The sequence below is a fragment of the Fopius arisanus genome, unplaced genomic scaffold (assembly GCF_000806365.1).
Source record: "Fopius arisanus strain USDA-PBARC FA_bdor unplaced genomic scaffold, ASM80636v1 scaffold00076, whole genome shotgun sequence".
NCBI lineage: Eukaryota > Metazoa > Arthropoda > Insecta > Hymenoptera > Braconidae > Fopius > Fopius arisanus.
This window is the reverse complement of record NW_011887815.1, coordinates 250,383-272,790: the sequence shown is the minus strand read 5'-3', so window position 1 is coordinate 272,790 and position 22,408 is coordinate 250,383. Positions and strand designations below refer to the sequence as shown.

The 22,408-nt window shown below is 39.4% G+C and overlaps 2 protein-coding genes across 2 annotated transcripts; one reads left to right on the top strand and one right to left on the bottom strand.

Moving 5' to 3' along the window:
- Window positions 1-555: 555 nt before the first annotated feature.
- LOC105269899 (somatomedin-B and thrombospondin type-1 domain-containing protein) lies at window positions 556-21,309 on the bottom strand. Its single transcript, XM_011310494.1, has 5 exons — window positions 20,260-21,309; window positions 8,494-8,688; window positions 7,687-7,807; window positions 2,167-2,243; window positions 556-1,225 (listed from the first exon to the last, which is right to left on the bottom strand). The coding sequence occupies exons 1-5, from the start codon at window positions 20,501-20,503 to the stop codon at window positions 1,014-1,016; spliced, it is 849 nt and encodes a 282-aa protein (XP_011308796.1). The 5' UTR covers window positions 20,504-21,309; the 3' UTR covers window positions 556-1,013.
- On the top strand, window positions 10,209-11,086 carry LOC105269898 (uncharacterized). The gene is made up of 2 exons (XM_011310493.1): window positions 10,209-10,407; window positions 10,775-11,086. Exons 1-2 carry the CDS (start codon window positions 10,332-10,334, stop codon window positions 11,011-11,013), a joined length of 315 nt encoding a protein of 104 aa, XP_011308795.1. The 5' UTR covers window positions 10,209-10,331; the 3' UTR covers window positions 11,014-11,086.
- Window positions 21,310-22,408: the final 1,099 nt, after the last annotated feature.

The following is a 22,408-nucleotide window of genomic DNA, read 5'->3' as shown; positions in this document are numbered from 1 at the left end:
AACTCATTTCCGATACTTCGCGCTTTTGTAATTTATTAAAAAATTCATCAAGTCCTCCGGTTGGAAGCGATACTCTAGTTGAAATGAGCGATTGCATTCCCTCCATGAGATTTCTCCCTGAAAATCATTCATTTTTAATGAATAATTTATAATAAACACATAGTGGGTCCTTAACATTCTCAAAAATGTGAAAACAACGAATAATTTTGGCCAAATGGATTTTCCCATTGTTTGACATTTTCCACTTACATCCAGTGAAATGCTCAAACGTCTTTTTCGAAATACCGAGAGACCTCAAAGGAATCCATTAAGACCGACGCAACTATTGATACAAAGCTGTGGTTGCCGGTAACATCAGCATAAAGACGTATTACTGTACTCCCTGAAAATCGCGCTACCAAAGTTAAATGTCGGTCGGGGCTTTTAAGCTCGACGGAAACCATTACGCGCAACGGATCTCTACAGGAAGTTGGCAATTAAAACTAAAACGCTTCAACGAGCAAAGAAAGGAGTCCACGTCACAGACAGAAATGAGTGATTCCAATGGGTACCACACGTATGACTTTATTGCTTATTGGCTAAAAAATACATTCTTTGATATGTGGACTCAATTTATAAAATAACTTACAAATATACCTGCTATCATCAATCATCCAAACTGTCTCGTCACCACAGCATTTATTACTTCAACTCGACAAGATCAGTGCGCTAAAGCAAAATTGACCATCATATGATCATATGACAATTGGAAAAATTGACAATAGAATATTTTATTGCATCGAGTTAATCTTGTCAAGAAGTTTTCTCTGTGAGTGCGCTGAAGGAATTTAATGAAAATGCCATTGTAATGATTTATCAACTTGTGCACCGGGGAAGAGGCAATTTGAATTAGACGTGGACACTTTGTTCTGCTTTTTAGCATGCTCCTTAGAAAGTAATTAACCTCCTGCATCTCACGGTAGTTATAATGTTGCTGCTGAATAAAAATGGGCGGAAAAGAGAAGTAATGGGGCTCAGACGAAGATGAAATGCGGCTTGGGCTGACACAATGAGGCATCACACTCGGGTCCAGTTTTTTTAGTACGAAGCCATTTTCCGTGACAGTGGGGTGTAGAAAGTATGCTCCATCTGGTAATCATTGCCTCGGTACCACCGTCACCTTCACATCGCCAATCGAGAACACGACGTAGTGCCTGGGTCTGACAGCGCACACATACCCTCGAGCCTGGAATGAAAAAAAAAATCTCATTAGAACAAGTCATCATGAAACTCCATGGGAGTAGAGTTGTGCTTCGATCCACTCATTTAACATCAGATTTCTCTGCTATTTGCAACAGACTGCTCTGGACGGTAATTAGCAAAGATGGAGAGTTGGACGTGAACACTGAGAGAAAAAAATTCCCTCCGTTCAAAAGCTACATCCTCAACTGGACGATAATTTTATATAATTTTTTGACTCGAGCAAATTGTTTTCCACACGATAACTTCCTCCAACGAAAGATTAATTAAGAACACAAATATCAGATCAATGCAGTTTTGGAAGAGCAATTTTTTTTCCTTCAACGATTACGATTTTTTTTCTCGCACTCATGTCGTGCGAAATTGCTGAGCAAGTAGCTGAACGGTTTACAGTCGATTTGACGAGGTTGATGGCTCAGTACGAACTCCTTGAGTTCGGTATCACAAACGAGAAGGCTAGAACCCCATGCATATGCATGGGAGTGCTCACAGGATGCCATATATCCTCCAGTCAGTCAAGCCAGATTCAGACGAGTTTCCGCCAATTTCGTAACGCCGGATCTCCAGCGCAGTAACTCAGCTGCATGCAAATTCCTCTCGTTTATTTAGATTAATTCGATCCGCAAAGCCATACGTCCACCTCCATTTCATATCACGTTCGTTGTTTTTTCGTCATGGATTGCCTGAAGGAGCGCCTCATTTTTCCGATTGGCGACAAAAACGATAAGGGGATGAGAAAAAAAAAAGAAAGTAATGTCAATGGGGAGTTGGAGATCTCAACTGGAAAACGATGACGAGACTGATAGCTAACATTTGATAACAGCATTTCGTGTTCCTACGTCCTGTTCCATCTTCGCTATTCTACAGTTTTATCTTGCTCTGGAGTTTCTTTCTGTTCTCTTTCAATTTTATTGTTCTTGTTCTTACCTTCTGATAGCTCTGAGAGTCCGGATTCTTTGACACATGCTTTTGATGCCTTGGTTACGGTGAATGTCACACAGTATCTGAAACAGAAGAGATTCTTCTTGAGATATTGCCGGAAGATACGGGTCAGGCAGTGGATTTTTCTTCATTGTACCTTTCCGGGGTCACGAATTTCATTGAAGTATTTATGAGATTACCTATCAAAATATTACAACAATATTTGAAGAAAATATTGCGTCGAAATATTGTGACAGAAAAATATTACAGCGAAAAATATATAAAACAAATTTATAAACATAAATTCTCATATTTGGTATATAATATAATGATATCGTAATATCTCGATGTGTACCATTTTTCGGGCTAATATTTTCGCGAAGGAATATTTACATAATATATTTACATTTAATATTCTGACAGATAATATTTTTTTTGAAATATTTCCAATGGCAATATTATTATTGAATAAAATTTCGAGAGGCCACCATTTATGCTGGTGGGATCTCTTTTGAATTAACATGAAATTCAATAAATATTCTCCTTCCGTCTCGATTCAAATGACTTGAAAGAACAAATACGAGAGATGGGAATCTTCCGTGAATTGAAGCCTGATGAATGAAACTTTTCAATCGAGAAGTAAATGGTCTCGTGGGATTGAGGGGAGCATCGACACGATGGCCTCTTGCCCTTCGTCTTCGATGAGTTTTTCCTGGGCTTCATACCGGGGTTATAGTATATCGCTTCGTGTCCACAAGAGAGCTGGAGTTAGGATGAAGATAAAATAGAGAGGAGAAAACTATGAGCCAAAGAAAAATGGTCGGGGGGCCGCTGGCGCGAGTTTCTCAGCCTTTCGAAAAGTTTATTTTCGGGCGTTCGCCAACTTAGATATGAACCGAGTGCAATCGTAATTCCAATAGAGATACTGCCGAGTATATCTCAGCTATCGTTCGCACTGAGGAAAACCTCCAGGGTATATAGGTTACCGGATATATAACGGAGAAACTCATGGTGAAAAGGTATAAATGAATTTTTATTCCAAATAAAATTGCAAACGTGTCGGCCAAAGCGGGAAATCGTGTGTTCGTCAAATTTTCCATTGTTCAACTCTTGAAAATGAGTGGCTGGAAGTGAGTTTTTTGCAGATTAAAATTAAAATAATAAAAATTCTGACAACGAAATGACCTAGCAAAGCGAAATCTAAAGAGCATGATGGATTATTCAAGATTTTTCCACTCTCATTTTAGTCGCATATGGGAAAGGATTCACGCGTTTATTCATGCCCATCAAGTACAGGAAAAATTTTCCGTAGATTGCTGAGAGCTCTATTGGTAGTGAATTTCATTTTAGAATGGATTTAATATTGAAAAAGGATGAGAGGAGAATATGATAGAGGAAAAAAAGACACTTTAATTTTCAGGATGCATGTCGGAAGTTTTCTTTCGCTACTTTTTAATATTCACCAACTTTTCATTCCCGGGATGGATGTAATATCGAAAATGCTTGAGTTATGTACCGTGGACGGTTTCATTCACTAGGGCCATATGTACATTCAACATGTATATCATTGGAATCGTGGGGATGGTATGCACCAAGGGCTATCGATTTTCAAAGCCAACGGAAACGAAAAAACGAGAATTCCACTGCTGTTGTATTCGACAGGTGTATCTCAATAAATCACACAGCAATCTTGCTCCTCTCCTTCCGCAAGATCCTTCACAAATTGCCCAACAAATTCTGAAAGAGTATTATGAAAAGTGGCCAGACAATCTCTCTTGAATTTCTTTCGAATCCCACTTTTGATTAAAGAGAAGAGTAAGATAAAAAATGTTCTCCTCATCTTCTTGAGTATTTCTGACGGATATTGGAGTTCCCATTTCATAAAGCCATAGCTGATGAGAAAGCTGGATGAAAAACGAGAAAAATGAGAATGGAAAATATGAAAATACCGATAAAAGAGGACAAAAAGGTGATCGTTGGTTTTTATCCTTCCCAACCGTTTCCATCGATCCCGTTGTCTCGCTAATGTATTTTTCGATGGAATTCACTTCTCAGAACCTCACGTTCGATTATCGATAACAACCAGCGATGTAAATACACATTGAGACTCGGTAGATAACGATAATCCAATTTAGATACCTGGGCTACACCAATGCGGACATCCTGGTGGCAACGAATTTAGAAAGCATGCCCGACCAATCCCACTCTCGTACTACTGCCAATCTCCATGTGCTGAATCAGATCGCAATATTATTTAGCAACCACTCCAGTATTCTCGAACAATCCCCTTTTTACTCACAACTACACCTTTATTTCACCCCTTCGGTTTGTGTTTTTTTACTAATTGAACGATTGATCCACGGATTCAAAATAATTAGGCGGATTTGACGGGAAATCTTTTGACTACCGTGACTTATCATGAGCACTGAAGATTCGGATCAATCTCCAAATCCCACAAACAATCAATTATTATAATAAATAATTTTCTGACAACTGTCAGAGAGTCAAAGGAAAGTCGGGGAAGTTATTAGACGGGGAAATTTTTTCCACTGGAAAACAATTCAGCCTGTATTTCATCCTCAATACTGTTCTGCATTCATTTTTTCACACGCGTCGGAAAGTTTATCAGAAAAAACCTGAAAAATGATGGCAACCCCCACTCGAGAACAAGCAATACGTTTTCGCATCAAATCGAGCACTTTACTAGATTGTCCGCCAAAAAAATAGTCTAGACAAAATTGCAGCCCCTGCGTCAGCAAGAATTTATCGACGGATTGACGATCCCATGTTTGTAAAAGTATGCAGATGAATGACGTCAAACGCACGTCCCCATCCAATCAATTTACACCGAATAAAATGACGAACTGCGCAGAGAAAAATTTGCAGATGAATTTACCTCGACGTGTGGTAATCGTATAGTTCGGTATAATTTTTCTTTTATATATTGCCCGAAAAATGACCACGTGCTGACGAAATGCTTCGACGTGATCGCAAAGTGTCTCTCACTTTTCTCCACATGATGCACCCACTAGTCATCCGGAAGACGTGCATTTGATGCCGGAAGTAATCGTCTGCACGGTAGAGAATAGACATTTTACCTGTACAAAGGAAGAAGTGGGAAAGCCATTGAAAAGGGGGCCACTCTGAAGCCTAGTGCAAGGCCTGGTTACTCAACAATGAGGAGGAAAATACGTGAGTAGACGATGTATGTACATCGTCAATGCACATCACTGGGTTAACATTCAACGAGTATGCACAGTCATTCAAGAGACTGGCAAACAGACGTGTGAAGAGGATTGTAAACAAATTTATTGGGTTACGTTTGTTAGCGATAGTTTATCATCGAGTGGAATCAATTTCTAAAAGCATCCTGCCGAATTTTTCATGTTTCCATTTATTTTGGCATTCAAGAGCCTTTCACCATCCTAAAAACTCGACAAATTCAATTAAATTGTTTGCAATACACGGATTGTCTGTCCTCCACGGAGAAAAAAAATCCGTCATTTGTCCCAATGATTAACAAATTTATGGGACAGAACGTGGAAACTACATTTTTGTATTTTTCAGGCATAATTGTTCGACAATTCCCTGAGATTCCGCTTGTTCCGATCATATCACATGAGAAAGTATTTTACTTTCTTTCATTTATAATACATTACGGGAAAACGATTTCTTCTCTCGGATTATACGAATTGTTCGGTAACATTTACTGAATATTTATCTCCATGTAACAATGCAGTGTCAACGACATCGAAGCGGAATGTATGATAAAACCTCATTTCATCTTTCGATCTTATCGGTTTGTTGCACCGGGAATCTCATCTCTCGCGTAAGATGCATCTGCATGGAGTTCCCTTGGACTCTCAACCCCTGGGGTTTCCATAACCCGATACCAAGAACCCCCATCCCTCCACCCCGTCCCAGTGACTCAACATGTACACAAACTCCGGTGCATTATTCACGTTTCAATTTTATCAACATTGCCATATCTCCCCAATATCCCTCCTCAGTCTCCTCTTCACCCTCTCAAACTCGTAATAAACGTCAATTTCATCATCCTCAATTTCGTTTCATTTTTCTCCAGTCTCTTGAAATTTTTTTTTCCCAGCGGATGCCAACGTCTCCTCCACTATTTTATCCCGTCCCAGTCAAGTTGGAATAACTGAGGCTCTTTAACTTCTCAAAACATTTCAACTTTGTGTTTATAATTTTATACCTGCCCTGACTCTTCACCAACTTTTCTTTTCTCTTGACAAAGTTCTCAGCACTCTTACCCCTCTCCACAGCCTCCACCTGGCACCGAGTTCAGTCTGTCTACCTCAAGAAGACTCTAAGTTTGAGGATTTTTTTCTGGATGAGTGCGGCAAGAATTTGTAATGCAAACCAGAAGAGATTGGATTGAGACTGGGGAGTATTCGGGGTGTTGATTTGATGACGATTTCGTCAGGAATAAATAAATAATTGAGTTGAAGGAATGATGGGATTGGAGAACCCAAAATAAAAGCTCGCCACATTGTGAATGATCTCTGCACTCAAGGTGCACGTACACCGGCCATTTATTTCATTCCCCGGTGCATCTTTTCAGTCCTCAATCTTCCCATCCCCTCGGTAAAACCTGGAGTGGAACGTTGAAGGATACATCTACATCCTGTATCATCTCTTCCACTTTACTCTGATCGTCAAGCATTCCACAGCTAACTTTCTCTCCTATGTTCTCAAGTACTGCAGTCTTACCCTGTATTATTCAACCCAAAGCCTTTTTCACAGCCGTATGTGTTGGGGACAGTGTATGAGGCTTCATTATTTATCTCGACAGTGCCACAGGTCTCGTTAGCCTTTATTACAGACAAGGAATGGAGTTATGCACAGTTATGTTGCGGGTGTTGTCCTCATGAGACTACGTAACACGTTACTTAATGTCGAGACATGCGCTGTCTCCTTCACTGGGGCTGTATTTCACCATTTATTACGACTTGATGTGGCTCACGGAGTTATATCCTCAAATTAATCACAGCTTAATCTCCACTTACGCCGGGGTACAGAGAGAAATACCCAATAAAATTACCAGAAACCCACCATAAACATTGTGATTCCAACAGAAATTCTACAAACTGTCACGTCAATTCCATTATATATTTTTTCTAAATTTTCCACCGCTCCAATGACTCAATCTGTTTCACAGCAAGTCATCCCGTCATTTTTTTCCCAACGATTAAATGTTCACGGATTGTACGGACTGCGTTATTTGTTCCGGAATTTTATACTCAATATTTCTCTTTTTGACGTTTTGACTTTTTGAAAAAATTGAAAAAATTCTCGTTTGAAAAAATAGAGGACAAATTGAGAAATGCTCTGCCTCTTCAGTACTCAATTAATAATTGATTAGTTTGGGAAATCCCTGGGAAAGATTATCCTCCAAGTCTTCGACAAATGAGTCTTTCACAATTGACGGCTCTTATATGGGCTTGAGGTGACATACAATAAGTGCCAGATGATGTAATCGAATGTTCGTGATGTAATACTCACTCTTTGGAGGCGTCATACGCAGAATTGTCTTTGTAACGCAATCGTAGATTCGTTCTGATGTCATTACTGTCATTAATGTGACGCATCTCACTCAGCTCTGCTGGCAGAAGTAGCGCCACTTCTGCGAATAAGACAATTGATTACTCCACTTAATTCTCTCCTAAAATTCTATTAATATTATTCACTATAAATTTTTATCAATTTTTCCAGGAATTTTGAAATTTTATTCATAGACTGTTTAGACGACTTCGCTTTTTCCATGAATAACTCTTTCAACGAGAACATAAAAAAATGATACTCCGTGGAAATTCCATTGAATACATTTAGCTCCTTGAGAGGTGCATTCACAATCCACTTGTGAGAGTTTCCGATCCTATCTCGGGTAGTGATTCCCGGCTTCTCTATGGCCACAGCAGCCCTAGAAATCCCTGAATAGCCGTATCAACAGGATTTTGCGTACGTGTTGGATACTGTACGGATGGCTATCTCGCTGGTTTCGAGGATGATGCAAAATTATCTTGAGTCGATCAAAGACCGCAATATTGAGCTAGTGGCTATTGAGGGGATTTCATCAATTAGAGAAACCCTAATCCTGGGAGATTGCGTTTGTGCGTGCGAATGGTCCATTTAAGTTGAGGTGCCATTGATTATTAATTATTCTCAATGATTATTCATGATTATTCATGATTATTAATCATTATGAATGATTATTAATGAGTATTTCTCTATTTTCCCATAAATTGCGGTGATATTGATATTCCACCTAGATATTAAATTGATTTATGAAATAATAATCGGATGATTCACCTTTGAGTGCACTTTTTGGATTTCGCTTGTGGCATTTAACTCCTTGACATCCGCGATGTTGCACCAGCTGGGGGCAATGCTTCCCTCCATTTTCCGGTTCTCGCTCGACAATTCTCGAACGAGACTGAGCACCAGGACCACAATCGCTGTCGCAAGCTGACCATTGACCCCATCCTGAGACAATGCAGTCTAAAACTGGAAAATAAAAATGGAGGGAAAAGAATTAGCCAGTGAAAAATAACGGTATGATTCAATAATCCGCGAGAGCTTCACCAAAACTTTACAGACTAACTCGAGTGGATACACTTATTTCCTTTTCTGTTATTATTTCTCATTCTTATATATCCTCAGTATCTTTACCCGATGGAAGAGAATTACTGTGGTATTTTTAACGAATTGTTTAAATATTTTCGAGAGCTTCTTGATGATTTATTTTTTACTTGAACTGGTCGCAATTGGGGAACAGAATATTCATTCGTTATGGAATATTCAACAATTTCATGGGGATGTCGAACATTTTCTTATTCATGCACCAGTGAATGCCGTCCGGTTACATATGTATAACAATTCTAATTTAATTTCCTCGGAGCTGGAGATGGTATGAATGCAGTGGCTTAATCCATTCGAGTTTAGCGTCGGTAATTTGCAAGTTTGTTCATCAAGCTACACTGCCATTGGGGAAATAGAATTCTGAACGAAACAAAATGTCGAAACGAATTATCTTACGGGTTGAGAAAAACTGGGGAAAAAACAGGAGAGGGAATCCACGGGGATCCCGTCAAGGGAGTCGTTCGACCCACGATTTATTGAGGGAAGAAGGAAAAACTATTTCCAAAAGGATCTATCAGGTGAATTAGTCAAGTCGACCCCAGTTAATTTATAGCTGATCATGGAGGAAATAAAAAGTAAAGAAGTCTCAGGTGAAATGGACACCTATTGCTCCATTTATTTCATTAATTCTTCCCACTTTAAACATAAATAAATCAATTAAATATTTAACAACTACTAAATGGATAGACTCCCAATTACAATTCGCCAGAAATATATATCTCCGAAAACATAAGCAATGTAAAAAAAATCGGTAGTAATTATATGCGTTATCGAATCATAATATGATTTTTAAATATTTTTTCTGAGAGAATCGATTCAATTAACCAAATATCAGAGTATCTATTGGATATCTACGGTTTTAAAATTAGATTGGGAAGAAAACAAATGTGTGAGAAGAAGATTAATGTCTCGGGGGAGAATGCAGGACAATGGGCCACCGGAGAGGAAAAATGAGAATGAAAAATGTCAGAATAGATGAAGGGACGGGGGTAATCGAGGCTGATGTTGGCGTAAGCGGTGAGGACGATTATACTTTCTATATCCTCCATCGAAGGATATTAAAGGAGTAATTGTATTGGAAGTCTTGAAAGATAACGCCTTGGAGGTCTAAACGTGCCGGAACTACCCGAGAATCCCATCAACCTTCATGGATTTTACATTAAAAAATAATGCAGCAAACAACGATAACACTTTTCCATTAATTTTTTGGGGTTCTCCACAATCTTCAGTGTTTTTTCTACTCTTATTTCTGTGTTATTTCATTTTTTCTCTATCTGTTGTGGAATAAGATGTTCAAAGGTCTGACACACGTGAGAATCGATTTTCTGGTCTTATTTTGTCTGCCCTCACTCGTGCTTCATTTATTTTTTATTCGCCATCCAATGTTTGATGGTAAACACGGTAACACGCAGGTCTTTGACACCCAATCTATTTCGCGTGCATTGAAACGTTTCGGATGCAATTGCTAGTTCAAATTTGCACAGGACATTGAGATATCCCAAGACGCTATGTCGGGGAAATCTGAGGGTGGAAGACATCACCGTGGCTTGAAGAAATCGTCTCGCAAGAGTAAAAATCCGAAAAGTAACTATAGTCAACAGAAATATAAAAATATAAAAATAATTCCGCGCGTGAAATATAGGTTGTGCAGGGAAATCTATTATTTTTTTGTCAAATCAATCAACAAAAAATGAAAAATTTCACCATTTCACAGAAAAAAATATTGAGAAATTGATTGGATTTTATCGAAACGCTTGACCCCACCCGATTATCCTCCATTTCATTTTATCTATTCAATGTTTTTATCAGGAATTGAAAAACTCCTGATAACAAGCAATTACGGTCAAATCGCTTGATAAGCTTTTCCGCGAAAAACCACTGATTTTTCCAGATAAAAAAATAGTGAAGATTTCACTGAATTTTTCCATTTTCCAATCTCCATCACCCGAAGAACGCAGACACACCCTATCGACGGAGGCGCAGTCTGTATTGTCAACCCTTTTGGAGGATGTTATCGAGAAGACCTTGGAGGACGCACGAAAAATGGCTGAGAAAACGGGAAAGGCTCGAGTGTCTATTAAAGACGTAGAGATTGCCCTGAGGAAGTTGTGCCAGGGATTTCGCTGTACGTCTTCCACCACTAATGGATTTGACTGTCTCCAGGTCGCCGATCACCCCCTGCACCCCTGACTTCATCGCAATCCCATGTGCCGAGCCGCACTGATGCCACCCAATTCAATTTAAATAAATAAATATTTCAAGTGAGAACGAAATAAATCCTTGTTTCCTCTCCATTTAATTAATTAATAAAAAAAAACCGAGGGCATTCTGGATTGTTAGCTTTCAACTCCTAAACTTTAATTCATCATAATCTCGCGTTAAAATTCCCAGTAACAACCGGAGATACGATAAAACGAGGGGGTAAAACATGTGGTGGGGTTATTTGAGGTTGAATGTGGCTCGTGCGAGGTGAATTTCGCGTTGGAGCCAAAGGATCTGTACGTGACTCAAATTCCAAAGCAAACAAAGGGTCAAAGGGAGTTAAAAATGGGCAGGAGAGTCTGAATGTGTCCAAGTACTGAGCCTGGACCCTCAGGCCATTCCTCAACTTCCAGGGCGTCAGGTGCTCCAGTAAACATCACCTCGATTTTCACTGAATTTTCGCTGGTGCGCCACACACATTCACTGATTTTTGAACTTTGATCCAAAGGATGGCAATCCTTCTACATTCACTTGCTCATCTCAAAGGGATTTAATTCAGTGGTTCACCTCGATTTTCCCCCCACTGGAAGAATACGGAATTCAGGGAAATGCTTTTCACCTCGCCCTTGCCTCCCGGTGAACTTTCCCATTTGGTGTATTTAACTAATTAACATTTGAATTGCTGTTATTTCGTTTGGAATTGAAAATGCGCTGCTCAATGCTTTTCATAATTCACTTTTTTTAAAAAGAAATTCTTGTCTCGTGTGTTGGCATTACTGGAGATGAACTCCAGGCTAACTTTTCACATCTCTTCTCCTAGAAAATAACTCGGTGGAATAAACGTCTAGACGACGGTTTATCTCGACGCCTCCACATCGCGCACGCACTCAGTCTTATCTCACCCTGGGGACGTCTCTGTACCTCTCATTTCCCGGCTTTATCCACCTCTGGACATTGTAGACCAAACGTACTTCATCCATTGTTACGACTGATTTTTACGAGAGAAGAGTTATTACGACGGCTTTCACACTATTATGATAAAATTACAAACGAAGCTTATTTCTTTTTGAATACAATAAGGTAATTCTCCAGAAAATGCATATTATGCAGAGTAAAATCCCGGACTCTCCGTCTGGATTTTTTTTGGGGGGGCGAAAAAAAATTGCAATATGATTAAAGTTTATCCCGTTGCCAATGGCTCGACGAAATTGAAACATTTCTTATTCCCACGAGGGATTATCACATAGACGTTGCCTTCATTTCGGACTAGCGAATTCTATCGCAGTCCATTTGTAAAGGGAGTTGCAATGGGGCACGAGGAGACGTGAAGACGTGGAGACGAGGAGACGACGAGACGACGAGACGAGGAAACGAGGAGACGAAGAGATGAAGAGACGAAGAAACGAAGAGACGAAGAGACGAAGAAACGAAGAGACGAAGAGACAAGAGAGTCATGGGATAGAGGTTGGCCCATTGAGATCCAGTACAGGTGGAGAATGGGTTGTCCTCGGAGATGAGGTGGATCCTTCGTATCCGAAGATATGGCAAAGTGGCGAGGCAACCAAGTGGATAGACCATGGGATTACTGAGGTGGCTTCTCAAATATGCTAACAGTGGCATTAACCCCGGAGCTTAGATGAGATTACCAAGTATAATGTACCCTGCACATTCACAACCCCAAGGATACAGAACTCGGCTACTTCTTAACCCGGTCCACAGCAAAAACCGATGAAATCCAAGTGGAATAATAATCGTAACTACGCATTATGATTTCCTAGGCGGATATTTAAATTCATTTGGATCCGGGATGCTGTGAATGGAAATGAGCTCTCCCCTTTCCGGATAATTGTTGTTTCTACGGGTTCATCATTTTAGTCGGAGAATCGCGAAAGAAGGAATGATAATTTCGGCTTACTATTTCCAAATAAATCATTGCTTCCTAAAAAATCTCGTTTCTCCTCTGGTTTAAAAAAAAAATTTTGACAATCTCAGGGTTAATTTCCTGGTACTTCAGTTTGTCGCTCCGTGCAACTAACAAAGACCGAACTCTGCGGAAGTGAATTCTAAACGAGTTTCTCCGAGACGATGGTGTCTCTCAACTCCTAGAATTTTCCTCAACCCCCGTCTCAATGCCGCAGCATCCATGCATCCCCGAGGGGAGAGTTCAATAGAAAGTTTTCATATCTTGCGCATAATTCGTAATCAATATAGTTGGATGTCGGAAAGGTATATGAGAGTTCGATTGAAATCGATTGTATGCGAGGATGACGTATCGCTGGGAAATTAATTTTCACGGATTTAAATATCACGATGTTATCAGGCAACGATTGGAATGGACTAGACTCTGAGGAGACTAGTCTGGAGAATTTCTAAAAAAAAAAAGAAATTATGAAGTAACTGGTTGAGGAAATGGAGTCAATGACCCAAGTGGACGAAAGGCGTGAGAAAAAGGCCACGTTGTGGAATCGTTAATTAACCAGCTGTGCACGTCTAGTCGGCATATTCACCCAGAGTACAACCAGATGAAAATGGTTACGGTACGCCCTAATGACAGGATTAATTGATGCGTCGTACGGCCCAAGAATCGGTCCCATCGCTGCGTACGTGATGTACATTCTCCTGTGAAAGCCGGTCTTTCACGCATCGCCGAGATGACACTGTCAAATGAAAAGAGCAAAGGAATGATGAGATATGTGGATTTTCTGGAATTCTCACTGAGAAATAGAGTGGGCGGTTCATTTATGGGATAATATTCAATTGAAGGCTCAAAGTGGAATGTTTCAGTGGGAAAAATCAGTCGGCTGCGTTCTCTCTTGAATTTATCTGGCCAAGTTTAAGAAAATTTAAAGAAATTCAAGAAAACTTGAGACGGGATAGAGTGGATTTCTGGATAAGAGGACCTGATCCCCGCTATTCAGCAAATCTTAAGTCTGATATAAAATTATCTAGTATCGTGAGCTGCATCTCAGATTAATATCCGAATATAATTCGATGATATAGTCGCTGACAGAGCACTTGGATCCTACCATAATTCAATTATCCGGGTTCGTTGCTGCACTGGTAAAGTTGGGTAATTGGGTAAATTGACAGACAATTGAATCCTCTGAATTTTGGTTTATCTATTCATGATGGTACATTGGATAGGACTGATACGTTTAGGATTAATCAGAATTACACGGAGAAGAGATTTCGATAAAAATCACGAGGTGAAGAAAGTGAAAATTGAATTTTTAATTGCAATCAGGAATTATAATGAGGAATTTGACGATTATTTGACGATTATTTGACGATTATTGGGTGGACAAACGCGAGATCGTTATCATCAGATGTCACTCAGAGCGTGAAGCGTGAGATGATCTGTCAACGAGTGATAAGCCCTCGTGATAGTAGTCAATGGATTTAATATCCGAATCAGAGAGGAATGCCGCGGCAATAATCACGCAAGTTTGAATCCGAATAGACTGAGACAATATAATTCCTCCTGGGTGGAATAATTAATCCTCTATCTGCGGTTCCTAAATACATATATCGCCTCACACCAAAACAAGTTAAATAGGACTGAGGGATAATTCCCATTAGATCCGTTGGAGCGAGTTGACGCAATAAACATCTAATCAGCCGAACAATTCGATATCCAAATTTCCATTTATACCCGACAATTGTTTCGGTAATTACCTTTTTTAATTACTCCAATCCAGCGGAGGGAAATGAGGGACAATACACGAAATATTTCAATATTTATTCGTTCAATTTGAATAACCAACCAGCTTCCCCCTTCCGATTTATTTAGTCACGTAATTGTGCAATTATTAAAGTGGAAATTTTGCGTATAATCGGAAATACCCTGAATAAGACATTGAGGGACGAGGAGTTGGTAAATTGAGTTATCGCGATTTTTGAGAGCCACTCGAATCATATGTTTGGCGAAGCGACTTAATCAAGTCAAAGGTTTTAATGTTGACAAGTGATTTAATTAACGAAAATGCAATATTTTAAAATAATTATCGATAATAGCCTCATGAATGAGGAAAAAATATTGGGGAGGGGTGGATATCGCTATCTAGTCATAAAGTGGCAATCCCCAGTATATAAACTCGGATCGATTTGCCCACACTTCCAACTTCTCCGAATTCCACTATTCGCCGGAAGTCTCTCCCCGAAACATTCCGACGTTTCCTGCCAGTCGTAATATCCGCATTAAGGGATTGGTGAATCACAAAAATTCGGGGTATCGGTAGTAACAACGAGTTACGAAGTATCGATAAACATCCTGTCGTCGATGGGAAAGAAGTTCTTGAAGGATTGATATATTCCCGAAAATAATCTCCAATTGATTACGTTTGGAGGGTAAAAGGTGAAAGAATTCAGATATCACCTCGATAAACACGGGATGAAAAGGAACATAAAGGAAATAAATTCAAAGTGGTAATAAACGGGGAACTTTGAGAATAATCGACACACTCCAGCCATGTCTTCACGACTTTAACGTGCACTCGAGTGAAGGAAAATGCGCATTACGCTTTCAGACACTTTATTTTCATCCAGGCGACATTTTTGATACCCAGGCGGATTCTCCATCGTAATTCTCACTTCTACGCGACATCCACTGCACTTTGTTAATTTTAAATGCCGTCAATTCTTTATGGGAACAGCCCCATGCATGACAGAAGTGCACGACGAATCGCTAGATAAATTTCACTGGGGTTTTACGACTTTTATGAATTATTTTGATGGGCTGCACTTGATGATCCAGTGCCAGATGGAAATAGCGAGCGATAACTAAAAAATTGAATTCCCAATTGAATGTAATTTTCCGTATAATTTATCATTTTTGAAAGAGAAAAACTTTCGTCGTATGGTCAATTGAATTATGCCGCATTCCCCTTCTGATTTATCATTCGTGTCAAATTATCATCACGAGTCCCGCGTTTTCGATTAAAAACTTCTTGACAAGGCAATATTTCATGTACTTTAATTACAAAACTAATAATTAGCGAGGCCATCACTTTGTAACTGTGGAATATAATTTATCTGCGTTGGGGAAGTTAAGAATATCAAACGCTCGAGAAAACAAAGGGTGAAGGGGGTGGAATAAGGGGACAATGAGTTATGGGTTAAATCCCGGGGAAACTTTTTACCAACAACTTGGGAAATTAAAGTAACTGAGAAAGGAGTACAGCCCGGAGGATTATTAATAAGTATGTGTGAGGGGAAAAACACTATTGATGTTCGGGACAGTGCGGGGATGAAGGGTTCATGGGAAATGGGATGAGTAGGGGATGAATTTCATGTATCAAAGTTATCCTCTGTTAGCTGCTGGGGAAACTTTATTAACGGTGGTAATGAGCGAGGGGTTCCGTTACACGGCAGATTTTGGGTAATTAGCCTCTTACTATTAATGATTAATCTTCCCCCGGAGTAAAATAATCACAAAATTACGAAAAATATCAGATAAAAGGGCCCATAGCTGTGTAATAATGCGAAAATCATATCTATCTAAATAATTACAGTGTTAACTGATTTCTGAACTGAACTGATTTCTGAATTCATCCCGAAGCTAATTATAATATAGCCAAATAAAATTCGGCAGTTTTATGGGAATGAATGAAGATAAATCGACAGTCAAGTGATTTCTTAAATTTACTGTTACTGAAAAAAGTGAGAAACTGTCACGTCATTTTATCGGGGAAAAATGCCGTAATTAGCTTATTCTTAGGGAATCTATCGTTCGTACCATTTCCATTCCAACTCCGACTTCAATTATTTATTTACAATTCGAAACGTAATTTTTACGTTCTCTGTTGTTAGCTCTTGGTAATTTTTATCGGTTTTTCTTCTCGGCGCAGTAATTGTTTTGGGGAAGAGAATTGGTGCAAACTTTGAGGTGGTTAATTGAATTATAATTGATGGGAAGATATTCAATCTCACTGATATTGTGGCAGGTGAAACCGTACGGAGGAAAATCCAACTGACGGTCATCCACAAATTAATTATGAAGCTAATCGAGTGTCACTCAGAGTTAATGGAATGAGACGCCACTCCGAAAATTCAGTAGCAAGCATGAGAAGAGAATAGAGAGTCGGTGGTATTACAGAGGAGTACTCCAGGTAAGACACAATAATTAATGGTGGGTTTGAACCCCGTGGGACGCAATCTCCCATGAATCCACATTTAACCGACCCATTAACTATAAACCTACCGTGAAATAATTCAATTACACCTACCAAAACTACAGGAGACGCATTTCCTTCTCAATTTTTATTAGAACTTGTCAGACAATCCAGGATAAGTACCGCCCTCACTATTCAGGAATTTCCCATAATTAATATTCTCAATATCTCATTTCTCTTCGAAGTGAAAAAAACATTATTCCATACATGAAAAATGTAATTTTCCCCTTTGTCTTCACCCTAGCTACTCAATGCAAATTTATTCATTTTTCCCTTTTACACCTGAATACGTCATACATTTTAAATGCCATATAAAGATCAAAGCAAACCGACGAAATTCCCCATTTGGATTTCTTCATCTATTTTCCGTTTCTCCTTAAAAAAAAACCATTCATCTACTCCCCTACTTCACTACTCTGCAATTTGTCTGAAGTATTTCTTTTCACAGAGAAATTCTTCTGGAGATTTTCAATAAATTCATTTTTAATCCACGAAATTTTTATTATTCTATTCAAAGTTAAATCTCGATATTCATGAATTCGCGAAATAAATGGGAAATTTAAAAACAATTGATTTCTAATTAAAATATATTAAATTATTTTTTAATTAAAATTAAATTATAATCCCTAGAAATTCATCTGAAAATTACTACCAATACGAATAAAAAAATGGCGTTGGCACTTCACGCGGCTTTTTCTACTGCCAGCACAAGAGCTCCTCTAAAGAATTTCTCTCCACTACTCCTAAAACTTTACGATGACGGCGAGAAAAATAAAGAAAAAGTTAAGAGCAGAGAGAATAGAATTGAGCGAAAAAAAAAATGTTATCTCTGGTCACTCGTTAGCCAAAAGAAACTGCGGGAACATTGTCCTACCTGGGATGAGAGAGCTGGGGACGTTTTTGAGGACCCGTAGGGCCGGTTATGCTAATCTCGGAGACGACGGGGAGTCCAACTTCACCCGAAACCTCAGGGCCACACCTTATCTATCTCTCGTTCGTTTCTTTCATTTTTATTCTTTAATGACTGCATTGCTCCCCCTCAGGATTTGTTGCTTCTTTCCTCTTGGTGCCTCTGTTTGATTTCTGCCGATTCGCCCGCGCCGCCTTCTGTTCACCTCCCGGGGGCCGGGGATTAGTGGACAAAGTCTTGGATTTGGAGATGGTCCGGTGATTCGATTCTTCAAGCCCGTTGAGATCGCTTGTATGATTTATCTAATGGGTTTGTCATGGACCGATAAACACTTATTTCAATGCAAATTAGAGGATGATGCGGCACTTCCGGTCGTGCCCAGGCGCGGGTGGCGACCGATGGGGTCGTTGGACTTCATTAGAAATTGAGGCATTCATTATTTGCGAATTTAATCAATCATTACACTATAAAAAATTTGGAAATCTCGAAAATCCAAGAAAATGGACCTTTATAATTCGCATTTCAAAGACGACCAAATGACCATTCCAAAGCTAATTAATAAGGACTTCCCCACTTTACATGAAATTTCCAATGGAGTTATCCCAAAAAATTGTTGATTCCAGTGTAGACCTTCGTCGTGTATAAATATTGCGCGTTCCTAATTCTCCAGATAATTTCAACTTACTCATCCAAAAAACTCAGCAAAACCCCCAGAACAAAGTGATATTCTCCCTGTAAAGATTAATCCTCAAAAAATCCCCCCGAGTGCATTAAAACCGTAAAAAAGAGGATATTTTTTAGGCGTCCGAATGAAGGCACCTCGGAGGCTCATAAGAAACATATAATACACCCACGTCGAGACTCGCGTGCAAAGAAACCCGTGCCACTATCTCCTCCTTTTTCATTCCCATCCGAAAAAAAAAAAACCAAAAACAGCTAAAGAATCGTTTCGATGCACCTTTTATGCTTGGCATTCTTTTTCCCCTCATTTTCAATGCTTTTTTTCCTCGTCTTATTCATTTCTCCGTTTTATTTCTCCTCGCCGTGGCTTTATTCCGGCCTCCCCGTGCTCTCTCTCTTTTTTTTTTCAGACTTGGTTTCTTCAAAACCGACGAACGCAGACTCCCGCAATTTCGACGAGAGCCATTGTTTGCCCTTGCGTTTGATCCCCTATCCTTTACACCCCCATTTTGACTGTATTGCTTTGTGTATAGTGGCTGCATAACCCCATGTTGAGCTTTTAAATGTCAACCTGGGGGTAGGAGCGCTTGTGTTTTGACACCATTTTGTTTTTTCATACTTTTCTCTTCCATTTTGTCTTTTTGTCGAACCCTCTGCCATGTCCTGTCTTCATCGAGGCATCCGGGGTGAAAAACTAGGACGAAGAATGTTTTAGGGGATGATGTTACTCTCTTCATCGCCCGCGAAATGCCAGACTCGTTATTATCCCATATCGTGAAAGGCTTTTTGCGGATTCTTCGGGCAGTTTGCCGGTTATTGATGGGGATTAATTTATTAGCATTTGGCTGAGGTATTTCAAACGATTTAGGGTTGTTTGAGTGGTCAGTGGTCTATGGCTGATTACGAAATGGTCAAATCGAGGACAAATGTCAAACTATGTAAAATATTTTAGTGGTAATTAATAATCCCCCGCATAGAATTATGAATAACAGATGCTTGGTGATTGTGGTGAGAGTTCTGATCATATTCAACGAGTGGAAATCGATGCCAACCGATAATTTTGACGTTACGATCACAATTCCGAGAGCCACAATAATCAGTACGTTTGTATTCTAATTATCGTGATATCATTTGTGGATTAAAGATGAAATATTCGATAAATAGTCGATACATTCGGCGAACATTAATTTCGATATTTTCAATTCATTCACATTATTTAGGCATGCTCTGAATTATTCGAGGGAGTAAAACAACATCCATGGAATAATTATTCTTTAATTATTTGGCTTTCATTGGTGATGGCGCTAATTGAATTTTGCAGTATATAATCGATAGTCAATGGAAATTAACTTGAAATAGTGATAAAAAAAATGTGACGGTGCGATTAATTGATGGGAAAGAAGATGGAAAGGCTGTTGGAGGATTAGCACCTAAAGTTTCCTCTCAGCGGACTCATGTAAAAAGTCGACTTACCCCCACAAGCCTCTTTGAAATCACTGCAGCAGTCTCCCAACTTCAGACACGCATGATCACAGTAACATGGCTTATCCGTGAGTCCCTGTGACGCTGAATTTATCGAAACTTTTTGCACGACACACGCGGAATCCTTGCCAGAGCAGCAGAGACTCGATTCGCGACAGCTTCCAGCCTCAACACCACCCGCCACCCAACAAAGTGCAATAACAAAAAACATTCCCAGTGATCTCACGCGATTCATATTGTCAATGAAAATCACACACGATGAATTAATTGATCGCTGGTTTGACCGATTGATTAACCGATTGGCTGTGCACACAACAGCGAAATTAATGGCAGAGTAAACTGTGTAGGTGATAATGACAATTGGGATAATTGACGAATGAAAAACAGGAAATTAATGAATTCTTTCACGTTGGATTGTTTTTACATTTTTTGGAGGGCTGGATTGGGGGATTTTAGAGGATTCAGAGCGGTTCGATGACCGGCTGATAGTCCCGGTGAGAATGACCACGATGTCGAAGGCCAACGCGTCTCCAACTGCGGCTTCCCGGTTGTGGACAGTCTGTTAAGAGCCAAAGCTTTCTCACTGAGACAACCCCACCACTTACTTTCGTTACACCCTGCACTCGTCAATAACACCATTAGCTGAATTCATTAGCTAATCTATCTCCGGACGATTCTACTGGACTATCTAACCCACAGTCTTTCTAATTTTCCCCTCAATCTTCGCGGCTAATTAAAAAATGCAATATTTCATTTTGGTTCATGAAATCCGTGTCATACAATCAATGAAATACTTGATTTATCAATTCAATTATTCAAGTGGATTTCGTTGATTCAATCGATACATTTGAAGGTGAATCGATGATTGCGAGATCATGGGTTTGAGTAAAAAAATTAATCGAATTGGGATTTTCGATTGCTTCCTGATAATTTCTTCATAATAAGTTATTCTGCAACACGTGGTTCCACGGGAAATGTTGGCGGTTTGATTGATTATTTTTATTAAAAAGAAATTAATTATGGATTAATGAGTCTGACCGGTCGTGGATACAACCGAGTACTGAGGAGGGCAATTGTCTCGACGAGGTGATATCCTCGTACTCCTCGTCGGCGATGTAAGGACCTCGCGCGCATGCTCATGTGGCTTATCTCTTCTCAATGAATATGTTTAAATAATTATCACACGAAACTAACGGATGTAGTTCTCTGAGGTCAGATGTTGTCCATTTTATCTTAATAATTCCGGATATTTTTTGGATTTTGAATTTTTCTGGATTTTGAATTGTTTCGTTCTCCACGGCAACAATTTTTGAAAAAATAAAGCAGTGCAGTCCGCACAAACACGGAAGCTCAGGTAATTACTCCTGAGAAGTATTTTTTTTAATTTCAGTATTTTAAAACATCATACCGCCCGTGATATTTCACACCGGCTCTAATTGATACAAATATTTCCTGCTCTCGCACGTGGGAAAGAACTTAATTGCGCTTTCACGTTGGGGTAGAAAAAGCACTTGACCTACACACTGGGGCTCGTTATGAAAGTGAATAGAGAAAGCATATTATATGCAAAAAGGAAAATTGTGAAAACGAAACAAAATCGTAATAAGCCCCGTGAGAGTCAATCAACGCTCAACCCCTGCGATGCGCTCCGAAAATCTACTTGTCAATTAAAATCTAAAGATCTATTCCAAATGACGAGTAAGTCGAGTAAATGACGATATCAGTAGTGTGAACCGAAAAATATTGGTCAGTTGTTAATTTGAATGTTTTTAAAAGGTCAACATCTAGCAAATTAAACGGCTAATGCATAAAATAGGCGCGTAATGGAGTTCCTGTAATTGTATGGAAATTCAACGCCCGCGCGTGTGTTTCAGGTGTCATCTGAAAAGCGCTTATCGATGATTTCTAAAAATTTCACTACTCAGATAATATTCTGTTTCGCGGTAACTGACGAGTGGTGATTGTCGGCCGATGTAGTCAGCGAAAATTCGCGGATTAGACGGCATACACCGGTTACTGCGAATACAAATGACGTGGGAAAGTGATTATAAACCGTTGAATAACGAGGGAAAGAGACAGCTTTATCCCGGTGGAAACTTAATTCCCTGAACGACTACGGAACTGACGGATCTAATAGACT